This window comes from Microtus ochrogaster, linkage group LG12, assembly GCF_000317375.1.
Source record: "Microtus ochrogaster isolate Prairie Vole_2 linkage group LG12, MicOch1.0, whole genome shotgun sequence".
Taxonomy (NCBI): domain Eukaryota; kingdom Metazoa; phylum Chordata; class Mammalia; order Rodentia; family Cricetidae; genus Microtus; species Microtus ochrogaster.
In genome coordinates this window covers 1,191,314-1,205,110 of record NC_022036.1, presented here as the reverse complement: position 1 = coordinate 1,205,110, position 13,797 = coordinate 1,191,314, and the positions used below count along the sequence as shown (strand labels likewise).

Sequence of the window (13,797 nt, the reverse complement as noted above, 5' to 3'; positions counted from 1 at the left end):
ACCCAATAATAAAATGGGGCACTGAGCTGAACAGAGAATTCTCAACAGAAGAAGTTCAAATGGCCAAAAGACACTTAAGGTCATGCTCAACTTCCTTAAATACTGTGTTTTGTATCAATTTATCTGAAAAAAATAAGCTCCATAAAGGTAATATAATCATGGTTTTCAATGAAATCACTGTACTGTAATGTTTAAAAATGGTTTAGCGGATCCAACTTAGGAAACTTTTGTTGTTTTCCTCCCAGGCTCTGGGCTGAATGATGGGCAATGGCATGAGGTTCGCTTCCTGGCCAAGGAAAACTTTGCAGTTCTCACCATTGATGGGGATGAAGCATCGGCAGTTCGCACCAACAGTCCTCTGCAAGTGAAGACTGGAGAGAAGTACTTCTTGGGAGGTAGGAAAGCCACGGTTTATGTTAGCGGATACTTTAAAAAAGAAGAAAAAACTTTTTCAAAAAGTTTATAAAGTACTTTCATCCAAGGAATCTATTTTAGAATAAATAAACAAATTTTAATTCAGTTAAAAGGTTAAAGAAAACGCTGCTTCACAAAAAACACTATCAATGTGGTGACCCCCCCCACCTACCTTTTGTTTCAATCTTCAAAGCATAAAACCTGAGATTCTGTGTAATTCCCAAAATACTCTTTTCCAGAATGAATGACAACTATGGATTAGTCACACATTTTATAGAAAATTCTCCTAAACTTTAGTCAATACTCATGTCTGTTTATATGAATATATATTCCTATCTTGTATTTGCATCTTGTTTCCCCGAAGTTGTTAGAGTAATTCTACTTAAGAGCACTTACCTTGTCTGCCAAGTTTCCTGCCCTATGCCCTAGTCCAAAAGAAATTCCTGGAGTATGACAGATAGCAAATACTTATTTATAAATGAATTAGTAAACTCTGTAAAATAGAACATATAAGCATTTTTTAATTGTGAGAAAGAAGAAACATATACCCTGGCAGCCACTGGCTGCTGAGTATAAGACCATGTGCTCCTAGGTTGGGAGTTTCTACCACTGTGGAGGTATAAGTTAGAGAAATAAATTCTGAGTTTTTCCTGAGTCATTAATCCATGATATTTGTTGGGTGTTCATAATACATGTTTGAAAGGTTCTCGGTGAATATTTGGTAAGTCAATGAAAATGAGAAAAGATGTCTTCTGAGTGAAGGAATAGAGTTGATTGACATAAACATAAGCCATTCATTTAAACCCTAGCTTCCCTCCAAGTATGGGTTGAACATAATCAGCTTTGGGCCAAGAGTTCCCATGGTTGTCATAGTAAATGGATTGCATTTGTCAGCAGAAAAGCTTCTGACAGTCTCCACTAATCTCTGATCTGGAATGCTGTTGGCCATGAATGAGGTCATCAAAGGCCTATAGTAGTTCCTATCCATCTCAGTCCAGTGGATAGACAAATTGCTAGAGCCTCACATTTGTGGTAAAGATGATTGGATGTGGTGTGCTGTGCTTTATTGCTTTATAGATTTGAGTTTTTAAAACCCTGTCAAGAGGATCTTGACTTCCTCTCGGGTCTTTGTTCTGCCTGCAAGATATGCCACCAGCATAGAATCATGCTGGTTTTTTAATTACATCCTCCTCAGCTGAGTCCTATAAGTGCATAAAAAACACATTGTATCTCCAAATCTCAGGCAGAACTGCTAGAACTTTAACATACAGGACGAGATACTGAACTATAACTTTGAGACACTGCAGAATTCTAAGCTTCAAGGGATTTTGAGAAATATGTTATCAAGAACAGGATGTAGATGGACCTGAACTAATACCCACCCTGCGCCCCTGAGATTCCTCTGAAAGAAAGCAGCTACCAGAAGTAGGAAAGAAGGAAGATAAAGAGTAATGGTGTTCCTGGTCTCTGAAAGCCTCAAGCAAAGGATTGCACCAAGTGAAGCTCCTGACTGGGAGGCATCATCTTGACGGTTTCTAGTAGGGTGTGCCTCCACATTTCTATGCTTGCTCATGGGAAATTGTAGGCCAGGCCAGGCTTCTGATTCTGCACTTTCTTTCCTTTGTTCTTGTGTGAGAACAGCAGATAGCAAAAAAAGCCATATTTGGGGGTATTTCTTCAGCAAAGGAGGTCACAGCTGCTTTAGCTGTTATCTCTACCTCTCGACTGAAATTCCTTAACACTTCATTAATTTTAATAATTGAGATAAAAATAAAAGAGGCAATTATATTTATTTATCAACCAATTACTGGATAATAGTCTTTTAGATATCGGCCAGGGCCCATGGTTATGTATGTACAGCTTTAAATTTCTAACATTATTTAGGCCATTACTTTTAATAAACTCTATGTTTTCATTTGAATGAAAACAGCTGGGTAAGAAAGTTTCCATTGGCTTCTATTGAAAAGTGAATGCCTCAAGAGTATAGGTTGGGCAGGCAGCTCACAAGAAGGTGGCAGACGAGGGAGACAATGGGACAGGAGAGCTGTCTGAGTTTCATAGTACTGGTACTAGTGAGGTTTAATGGAGGGAGGGTCCATTCATGTCTAGTTTCTAATCTAGATACAGCAGTACACATGTCTAGCCATTGCCACCTATAGTAGCAGGGCCACATCGAGTGGGTGGCTTTAACCAGCCACATTTATTTCCCCAAGTTTTCTTTCTGAAGGCAAGAAATCCAAGATCAAAGTGCTGTTAGATGCAGTCTGTTGAGGTCTGTCTTCCTGACTGTCCTTTTCTTATTGTGTCTTCATATTGCACAAGATGGAAGAAGGATTAGGAAGGTATTCAGAGAACAAAAAAATCTCCATGTCTGTTCTTATGAGGAAGCTAATCTCATTGTGAGGATTCCATTCTTAAGATCTAATTACCACCTAGAGACTCTCAACTTCAGACCTATACCATGGCAGGGGTGGGAGTAAGTTTCCCATATATAAATTCTGAGCAGGGCACACAGGCAGTCTGTAGCAATTGTCACTGAAATAGACCAGAAGTATATAGATATAGAGATAGATAGATGATAGATAGATAGATAGATAGATAGATAGATAGATAGATAGATAGATGATAGATAGATAGAGAGAGAGAGAGAGAGAGAGAGAGAGAGAGAGAGAGAGAGATAGATAGATAGATAGATAGATAGATAGATAGATAGATAGATAGATAGATAGATATGCAAATATACAAATAAAAAGTATTTCCCTGTTGGGTTTCTTTAGGAGGAATATCCCAGGTCTGGTAGTTCATACTTACTCATGAAGTAATGTAATTCCAGCCTTCCTGTGTACATCTGAGCCTCTAAAAATTCTTTATGGACCCCACGTCCTCTATAATTTGTCACTTAAAGCCTCTAGATAGAGTCCCAGATGAAACACCTGGGTTAACTGGTCCATTGCCCAATAGCTGAATAACTTGGAAGTACCTGACTTAAGTTCACATTTTTTAGGTTGTCTAAAGTAAGTTTTCTAACTTCTTTTTATTTCACTCCAAAAATCACAGAAGCAAGAAGTATTTTATCAAATGATATTTTTCAGTGATCTGAAAATGGGTAAAGGAGTTTGTGATGTGTAATAGATTCATAGGGCTGCTATTACAAGGTACCACAACTCAGTGACCTCAACCAGCAGTCATTTATTCTCAGGTTTGAATTCAGGAAATTGAGAAGGGTATGAGGTATCAAGGAGGTCTGTGTTCTCTTTGAAGGATGTAAGAAAGGAGTCCAATAGCTAGTGACAGTTTTTGGCAATCCATGGGACTCCTGTGACAACCATCATGTCTGCTTCTACCTTCAAATCCTCTGAGGGTCTGTGTCTATGTTTCCTTCTGATAAGGACACCAGGCACAGGATTAGAGCACATCCTACTCCACTCACCTCATAATTCCCTAGATACCTCTGGGATACCATTATTTCCAAATTAGGCCACATGCCCAGATCCAACTTAGAATATTAGCAGACCTTTTAGAACAACACAGACAGCTTATAATAAGGTTCAGGTTAGCTGTGTAAGTCGTTCTGTGTTGGTTACATTACTTGTTGCTTTGACTTCATACATGACAAGACAATATGAAGGGAGGGGAGTTTTATTCCTATTCAGTCTGAGGACAGCCCTAATAGGGAAGTCATGGGGCCAGGTAGTGCTGTACAGGCAGGAGTGTATGTCAGCTGCTTGCTCACATCTCACTGGACAAGGAAGCAGAGAGAACACAGTAAGCATGCTTGAGCTATTAATCTGCCTAGAAAATAAAATTATACCTGCTCCAACAAGGTCCCCTCTCCCAAATGTTCCTCAGCATTCCAAAACAGTACCACTAACTGGAGTCCAAGTTTTCAAATACATGAACCTATAGGGGGCGTTTTACACTTAAACCATGACACTCTCCAACTTCTGATTTTTCTCTTATGTGCTTTCAAAGATGGATCTTATAGGAGTTAACAGCAATTACAAATTTAAGAAATTATCGCTAAAGGGAAGATTCTAACAAGCACCATGAGGGAGAACTAGAGCCTGGGGCACATGGGCTGAAATGATGGCTGTTGGCCAAATTTACAAATGGAATTTTGTGACCTCTAAATTGTGCTGAATGTAGAAGTCTCGGGAGATCAATAGAAAATGTTTCTGAGAGAAGCAGAACTGGTGCATATGAGTGTCCAAACCCATTACTTGTAAGTGTTAGACACCTCTGTGTAAAACAAAACCAGTAAAAGGTATACGGTAGGGGAAGTCATCATTGTAATGAAAGAATCTACAGGTGTAAAGAAAGCAACACATGGGTGAAGAGAGACTCACACAGAGTATGTATCAACAGTAGGAGCAAAGCCAGGGTGTGGAACAAGGGATGGGGGTCTGCCTTCCTTGATGTGGATTTTCCTTTCTTTTCTTTTTTGAAGTCTTAAGACAATTTTTTATTTAATTAAAAAAACATTTTTTTTCATTTTATCTACCAACCCAGTTCCCCCTCCCTCACCTGGTCCCACTCCCTACCTCCTCCATCACATTCTTCCATTCATTCCTTAAATGGAACAAGGTCTCCCTTAGGGAGTCATCAAAGTCTGGAATACCAAGTTGAAGCAGAAACAAGACCCTCCCACCTGAATCAGGATGGGCAAGGTATTCTACCATAGGAAATAAACTTCAAAAAGCCAGTTCTTTCACTGGGTTAAGTCCTGGTCCCACTGCCAGTCCACACCACCATACACATACACACACACACACACACACACACACACACACACACACACACAAATAGATCAAGCCAATCAAGCCATATAACTGTCACCACATTCAGAGAGCCTCATTCAGTCCCATGGAGGTTCCCCAGGTGTCAATCCGGAGTTCATGAGCTACCACTAGTTCAGTTTGGCTGTCTCTGTGGTTTTCCCCATCATGATCTTGACGCCACTTATTCATATGAACTTTCCTCCTTTTCTTCAGCTGAACTTCAAGAGTTCAGTCCAGTGCTTGGCTGTGAATCACTGCATCTTCTTCTGTCGGTTACTGGATGTAGATTCTATGATGGGAGTTAGGGTGGTCACTAATCTGATTATAGGGGAAGACTAGATCAGGCATCTACACTATTGCTTGGAGTCTTAGCTGGTGCCATTCTTGTGGATTCCTAAGAGTTTCCCTAGCACCAGGTTTCTGCCTAACCCCATAATGGCTCCCTCTATCACGCTATCTCTTTCGCTGCTCTCCCTCTCTGTCCCTCCCCAGTAGCATGAATTCTAATTGATCTTAATCATAAAAACCTGGAGTCATATATTGGGGTAAATGCTGAAAGATCAGAAAAGTAAAGGAGCTGCCACTTAGCTTTTTACCTCTACCAAGTCCTCAAACTGAAGGGGGTAAGATCCTGTCTCCACGAGTTCTCAGACTGAATTCTCAGATCGAATGCAGTGAGTTCTTGTCTCCTCCCACTTTATATTTCTCTCTCCACCCAGCCATGTCCCTTCTTGTCTCTACCTCCCTAGTGCTGAGATTAAAGGCGTGTTCCTCCAAGTACTAGGATTAGAGGTGTGAGCCACTACCTTGGACTCTGTTTCTCTTTTAGACTGGATCAATCTCCTGTAATTTAGGGTGGCCTTGAACTCATAAAGATCTCTCTGCCACTGCCTCCTGAGTGCTAGGATTAAAGGCACGTGCCATTACTGCCTGGTCTCTACGGCTAACAAATGACTAGCTCCACACACTGATCTTCAGGCAAACTTTGTTAGCTCAAAAACTAAACATCACCACACTCCTCCAGCTTAGTTATCTTGATCCCTTATGTTTATAGCCCCCATCCCTTCTCTTCTACACCCCTCCCAGGTACCCAGGAGATCTTAACTATTTCCCGTTTCTGGGGCCCTCTATGTGTGTTTCTCTTAGGGTCCTACTTTTTACCTAGCTTCTCTGGAGCTGTGGATTATAGCCTTGTTATCCTTTACTTTATTTATAATATCCACTTATGAGTAAGTATATACCCTATTTGCCTTTCTGGATCTGGGTTACGTCATTCAGGATGTTATAGTTCCATCCATTTGCCTGCAAGTTTCAAGATGGCATTGTTTTGTACAGAGGAGTAAAACTCAGTTGCATAATTTACCATATTTTCTTTATCCATTCTTCAGTTGAAGGGCATCTAGGTTGTTTCCAGGTCTTGGTTATTATGAATAATGTTGCTATGAATATTGTTAGCAAGTGTTATGATTGATTATCATTTGGGTATATGCCCAAGAGTGGTATTGCTGGGTCTTTGAAATCGAATTGAAGACCCTGATATTAATCAACACACCTATGAACATCTGATTTTTGACAAAGAGAAGCCAAAATTTTACAGTAGAAAAAAAGAAAGCATCTTCAACAAATGGTACTGGCATACTTGGATATGAACATTTAGAAGAATGGAAATAGATCCATATCTACATCCATGCACAAAACTCAATTTCAAATGGATCAAAGACCTCAACATAAGCCAAGCTACATTGAACCTGATAGAAGAGAAAGCGGGGGGCTAGAGAGATTGCTCTGTGGTTAAAAGCACTGACTGCTCTTCCAGAGGTCCTGAGTTCAATTCTCAGCAACGACAGACTCACAACCTTCTATGGTGGGGCTGATACCCTTTTCGGACATAAAAATCAATAGAGCATTCATATACATAAGAATATGCAATGCATAACATAAATAAACAAACCTTTTTTTTTAAAAAAAAAAAAAAGAAGCTAAAGTGGGAAGTAGCCTAGTACTCATGGACACAGTAGGCCACTTCCTAAATATAGAAACCAAAGCAGAGATACTGAGAGCAACAACTAATAAATAGGACCCCTGAAGCCGAGATGTTTCTGTAAGGCAAAGGACATGGTCAATAAGCTTTGTGAGTTTTCTAAAGCTGATTTTACAATTTGACTTTTTTTTGATGCAATAAGAAGTTAGTATTGTAGGAGAAATTAATGTATTAGAGACCTTTATTGTGAATAAAAATATTGGTAAAAATAAACCACACTGACAAATGTGTCTAAACCCCCTAAAATCTGTCTCACCATTCTTTATGAGTAACCTTTCAAAAATAAATACATTGTGATGCTTGGTTTTCATTGTCAACTTGACACAACCTAGAGTCACTTGGGAATGATGTAAATGAGAAATTCTCCACATCGCGTTGACCTGTGCTCATTTCTGTGGGGGAGTGTCTTAACTAAGTTCATTGATGTGGGAGGATGAAGTCCACTGTGTTCAGCATCATTTCCTATACAAGGGTATAAGACAGATTACTTATATGTAAATTCAATAAGAGAAGAGAAATCTATTACAAGCAAGAAACAAGCATGTGTCCACTTATTTCTCTCTGCATTGACTGTGGATATGGCATGACTAACTTCATAAAATCTCTGCCTCAACTTTCCTACAATGATAAACTGTTTCCTGAAATTGTAGCTGAAAAAAAAATCCTTTCTCCATTGAGTTGCTTTTGTTTCAGGGTATTTTATCACAGAAACCAAAATGAAGCTAGTACATACATAATTAAGAATAAATTGGGGTCAAAAGATGGTTCAGTGGATAATGAGGTCCAGAGTCTGGGTCCCCAGAACCCAGATAAAAGTTCAATGCCCTTGATAGGTGGCTTATAATTCCAGCCTACTCAGAATGCAGAGATCCCAGAAGTAAGCTGGCCTGCCAAATTAGTCTGTTCACCAGATCTAACTACTAATGAGAGATCCTGCCTCAATAAATAAGATAAGAGTGTTTGAATAGGACTCCCCACATCAACCTCTGGCATTCCACATGTGCATGTACACACATGCAAATGTGAATTCACAGATATATGCTCAAAAACGTGTAAACATGCATGCATATGATGAAACAGAGACACACACAAAAGAAACTGAGTTATTCTGATAATCCACTGTGCCTGTACAATATTCATCAATTACCATATATAACAAGGAAGAATGCATTCAGGAACCTTCTCGGCACCATTTTTTGTGCACATCTACCTACTTAGTGCCAAGAAATTTCCCTACCTTTATCAGGTAAGGGCTGGGCAAGCTTATAGGATTACACTTGAAAAGTTCTCTTATAAAACACCTTTAAAACAAATAAAGGGACTGTCCTGAGAATTTTAAACTTTAAACTGGATCAATGTTCCATTTTCTCTTTGCTGGTTGAAATGATACACAATAGATTTTTAAACATTTTCTAAGCTTGCATTTCCAAATCCCTAGACTTTACTTCCAAGTATGCTTTGATTTCAACTCTTCTATTATAGAACTGAGATCTACTTTCGTTCACTTCTATCCAGAGGGATTACAACGCTGGGTATAACTAAGAGCCTGCAGATGATTCTTGAAACATCACATGACTGAAGAGATGGCATTACCTCAATCCTCAACAAACTTAGGTTGCCCCCACCTTCAACGGCTCCATGTGCTCTACATTCTAAAACTATCATTTCAGACCACCTCTCTGGTTGTCTTGTCAATGGATGTCTACTCTGACTTCCCTGTGTGATAACTTCTGCTTGTGCTCTTAAAAGATTTCACCTGATTAGATAAGGTCATCTTTTCATGAAGTCAGCAGGTTGTAGATGCTGACGACTCTGGCATTTCAGATCATTTTCACAGCCACACCCAGTTAGTGCATTACAGTCTAGGTTTCGCAGGGAGCCATCTAAAGATTGACACTCAAACTACCATTATAATGTACTTTTTAATACCCCAGATTTGAGATGTCAAATTATATAATCAAATGTCCTGTATAATATGAAGCTAAGTAGATTACTTTGTGGATTTTCTAATTATAATTTCATGATTTCTACAGTCTCATCTCTCTATTTTATTACTGTATATACCTTGATGCTTCTACCCCCTCATTCATGCATCTACTAACATAAAATAGATATAAACACTACATGAAGGGTCACAGAGTCAACTGGCCTGAGCTCAAGGAGTCTCATAGAGACTGAGTTGACAACCAGGAAGCCTGAATGTGACTGGCCTGAGCACTCTGCTTGTATGTTACAGTTGTATAGCTTGGTCCTCTTGTGGGACTCCTAATAGTGGGAACAGGGGCTGTCTCTGACTCTTTTTTTTTTCTCTGACTCTTTTATAGACCTTTGAGACCCCACTTCTCATGCTGGGTCACCTTGCCCAAACATATTACATGGGACGGTGCTTAGTATTTTGCAACTTGATATGCCATGTTTTGTTGATACTAATAGGAGACCTGCCCTGTTTTGGACAGAGATGGAGGGGGCATGGATTGGGGGATGGAAACAGAGGAAGAATGGGGAGAGGAGAGAAGAAAGAGGAAGCTACAGCTGGGATGTAAAATAAATAAATAAATAATTTTTAAAAAATAGGTGTAAATGTTTCTAAGATAAAATATTTGCACTAAGCTAGTACATAAGATTGTTGTTTCTAACCATTAGTCTTTCCTCTTGTCTCACTGCAATGAATTTTCAACTCACTTCTATGATATTTTATTTGGTGTGTGTGTGTGTGTGTGTGTGTGTGTGTGTGTGTGTGTGTATTAACCTGTTTCTAGACACACTCCTTTTACTGGTGGGTTTGTGTCTGGTTATATAACTTATTTCTGGTCTACTCTTTTACATTGTTTTGAGTGAGTTCCTCACTCCTGAGGATGTCCGTAGACTCCTCCTCCCCTGGGCCGATTTGTCCTCTACCACATGTTCCAGGCTCACCTCTCGTCCAACTCCCCAGAGCCCTCCCATCCCACTCTGCGTTCCTACCTCACCACACTCGTCCAAGAGATTTTAGTCACTTCTTACCATCCACTTACCATCCACTTCTTTTCTTAGTTTCTTGTCTGTTGTTGGAATCACCCTAGCTAGCAGAGCTCTGAGAGGGCAGAGATAAATGGCTTTTGTATGTTTTAATGCAACTCAAGTGTCCTCAGAGTCTGAGAGATAATAGTTTGTAACTGTGCATTTATTCGTTGACTAGATTAACATTCCAGCAGACATGTTTACTGATGATGTGCACATGAGTCTACAGTACTTCTTGTCTCCAGTCACATTGGAATATCCCACTCACATCCCCCAAATGAAACAAGGGTGCTGTGCAGGGAAAGGGGTCTCTGTCATTTAATTGTTGCAATGAGAGCACTGTAAGACTGCATTGTCTTGAAAAAATAAAGATATAAACAACTCTTTGTTAGCTAAAATGCATGGAAATATTAATGCACAACCAAAACAGCTTATGAGTTAGAAAGTTCTTTGGACTTGCTGAGGATTGGTAATTTAAAATGAGATGCTTGAGAATGCCAGCCTTAAGAAGATGCAGACGCCTTAGAGAATGAAAACACCCAGAGAAAATGCAAGAGAATCTCTCTGGTATTGGAAGAATTGAGCACATATATAGCTAGAATGTGCAGAGGGTTTAGGAACGGGGTGAGTGTGTACTGAAGTACACTGAGGAGATAGTGCATGGTCTTGAACAGTAATCAGGTCTGGGCCAGATGAATCTTATATCTTTGATGAACCTTGGGCTGTTTTGAGAATGATTCAACGTTCCTGGTCAAGGAAAATAGGTTAGATTGGTGATAGCTGTGAAACAGCTGAAAGATGATGAGGTCTGGATACACAGTAGAAGATGGGAGCCAACAGAACTGTCTGACACATGGATGGGTACAGGGAGTGACTTGAAAAGATCAAAGATGCCACCACTCTATCTGACAAAAAGGCTATGTGTGCCTTTTTTTAACTATTCTATTCTGCCTCCTTCTAAGCCATACTCATTCAGGGTCTACTGGGCTGTGTTCTCCTAAGATCTGTTCTTATCTGGTACATCCTAAATCTAAGAAACTATCATCTTCTATGAGTTGTAACCAACTATTTTGCCTTCACTACCAAGACCAAAAGCCACTAGACTCTCAGCCACCACACATACTCTTCTACAAACCTAGCATCCTTTGTCTCTCTTGATTTTCTCTTATGGGTTATCAGTCAGTTACAAAATCCTCATACACAGATTGTAATGACAGTGAGGAATCTACTTACTCAGAAGCAACCCTAGTGCATTAAGATTTCAATTAATCACCAATGTAAAAGCCACTTTTCTATTAAGAAAAAAGTCAAAGAAGAGGACCCTGATTCAGTCAAGATGCTGGTACAGAATCAGTCTTAGTCCACAGATAAATTCCCAGTACATATACCTCCATCTTGAAAATTCGGCTTAATGATAGTATTTTACTTGTGGTTTTTGTTGTATTCAAGGCAAAATTCTACAATTGAGACCAGAGAGGATTAGGAAGTCAGTGGTGTATGGTCTTAAGAAACCTAATTTGTTACCTAACACAAAATAATTATCCCTGAAAATATACACACAAGCAACAAAAAATGGATTCAGCAGGTTGTATTGATATATTTTTGTATATATATAATTGCTTATATATAAAACAATCAAAAAGAGAGAGAAAGGAGATACGGGAGGAGTTAAAGTGAGGGAACATGGGAAGATCTGAAGGGAAAAAAGGAGGAAGTAAGTAATTATATTTTAATTAAAGATGCATTTAAAGAAACAAAAATTTACTTGCAAAAATATAAGTAAATAAGTTTACATTTAGCCTCATCCACATTCACTTATGTCTTAAGCAAAGTTTAATTATACAGAGCAACTACTTGCTTATGAAAATTCCTGAATTAATATTTGTTGATATATGAAAAATCTCTTCTCAATTAGAAAAAACATATTTATCAATATTGAAGTTCTTAGATACCCTTCTTCACACTAATGTAATATGCCTCTTTTGAAATATTAGTATTGATAGCAAAAGCCAACTTTTTCTAACCAATTAACAATTTATTAATTTTAAGAACCATAAATAAAAAAATCACAACTCAACATCTTCATTATCCCTGTTGCCAGTTTATTAAATTTAGATTGACTAATAATAATCACATAATAATGTGACTGAAATTCTTTACAGCTTCTAAATGAATCAGTTAACATGTTGCTTTTATTTTCTTTGGGGTTTTCACTCTTTCACCCCAGTCCATTATGATATTTTGCTACACACTTTTCTGCCTGTGGTCCTCCCTTAATGGTAATAGGTAAAATACACTCAGAGTCTCAAGCAAGTTTAAACTCCACAAAACTAATTGCTCATGAAAGTTTTTTGAGTCAATATTTGCTATTCTATATAAATTATTTCTTTACTTTTTTAAAAATGCATTTCAAACCCTTTTCCTACTTGTCAAAACAAGCAAGGAGACTCATTGTTCCCCAATCAGATTACCATGGACTTCTGATTACTGTTTTATTTGTTGCTGCTGTTATTGTTGCTCCTTGTTTTTTTAATTGTATGTATAAAATAAAATGGCAAAGAAGTAGAAAAGTGCAAACTAAAATTCAAAATGTTAACCTCAATAGTCATCCTGTTTCTGCTTGGAGATGGGAGAGTATTCAGTATGCAGCCAAAGGTTCACAAGACATTTTTATAGCTCCCAGAAATACAATTGGATTAAACGTATGAGCTGACTTAATTATAATGACAAATATTGAGCAAATCTACACATCCTGACTTTTTGTGTCTTTCTTCCTACTGTTTGGCATTAAGAATATTAAGAGGTGGGACAAACTTGTATGGAAGTTTCAAAGAAAAGAATCAAGGAATTACAAAAGCTTTCAAGATTGAGTTTGACCCTTTTATAGGGAACAGTGACAGTTTTTTCCTCTCCTTATAAATGCTTAGCTGCTGAGATATCAACTAACCTGAAAGAACACAGCATTCTCACTGTGGAATTAATATAGTCAATCATGACATCTGCGTTAAATGTTGTTGTTTCATAGTTCTTTTTTTAAAAAAAAATGCTTTGTATAACTAAATGGCTCTTAAGTAGGAAAACAAAACAAACCTGGCAAAACTTAAAACTCTGATAACTTATATGTTTGGTTCAGATATGTCATACATATCAAGTGATTACTTGGAGAATATAAGTATGTCAGTTTTATGAATCATCCCATATAATTGATGCAAAAATGCTCCCCACCCCACCACCAAAAGAACTGTATTAATTGTTTACTTTTCCGGTGAGTAACCAGTGTTTAAGAATCTTCGGTGGTATTTACTAACACATGCTAAGGAAGATGGTATTCAGCTCATCATGATGGGGCAGGCCAAGCCAGGATTTGTAGTAAGACAGAGAGATTGTGTTCACTGTATGATGTGCAGAAAGAAGTCAAAGAGGAGATCTACAGAGAAGGTGGTACAGAGGGGTCAGCAGAAGAGAAAATACTGAGAGGAAACAGCAGGGATAAGCAGATGCTGAGTAAAGAGATCTCACAGGATTCTTTGTAAAGGCTGCCCAGGGTACACAGATGCCACCTCA

At 38.5% G+C, this 13,797-nt stretch overlaps 1 protein-coding gene across 1 annotated transcript in view; it reads left to right on the top strand.

Moving 5' to 3' along the window:
• The window catches only part of Cntnap2 (contactin associated protein like 2), a 2,135,903-nt gene that overhangs the window by 1,043,257 nt on the left and 1,078,849 nt on the right, over window positions 1–13,797 (top strand). Inside the window, exon 9 of the mRNA XM_005363796.2 lies at window positions 246–395. Within this exon, the coding sequence (XP_005363853.1) occupies window positions 246–395 (150 nt within the window). The remainder of the gene's footprint in view (window positions 1–245; window positions 396–13,797) is intronic.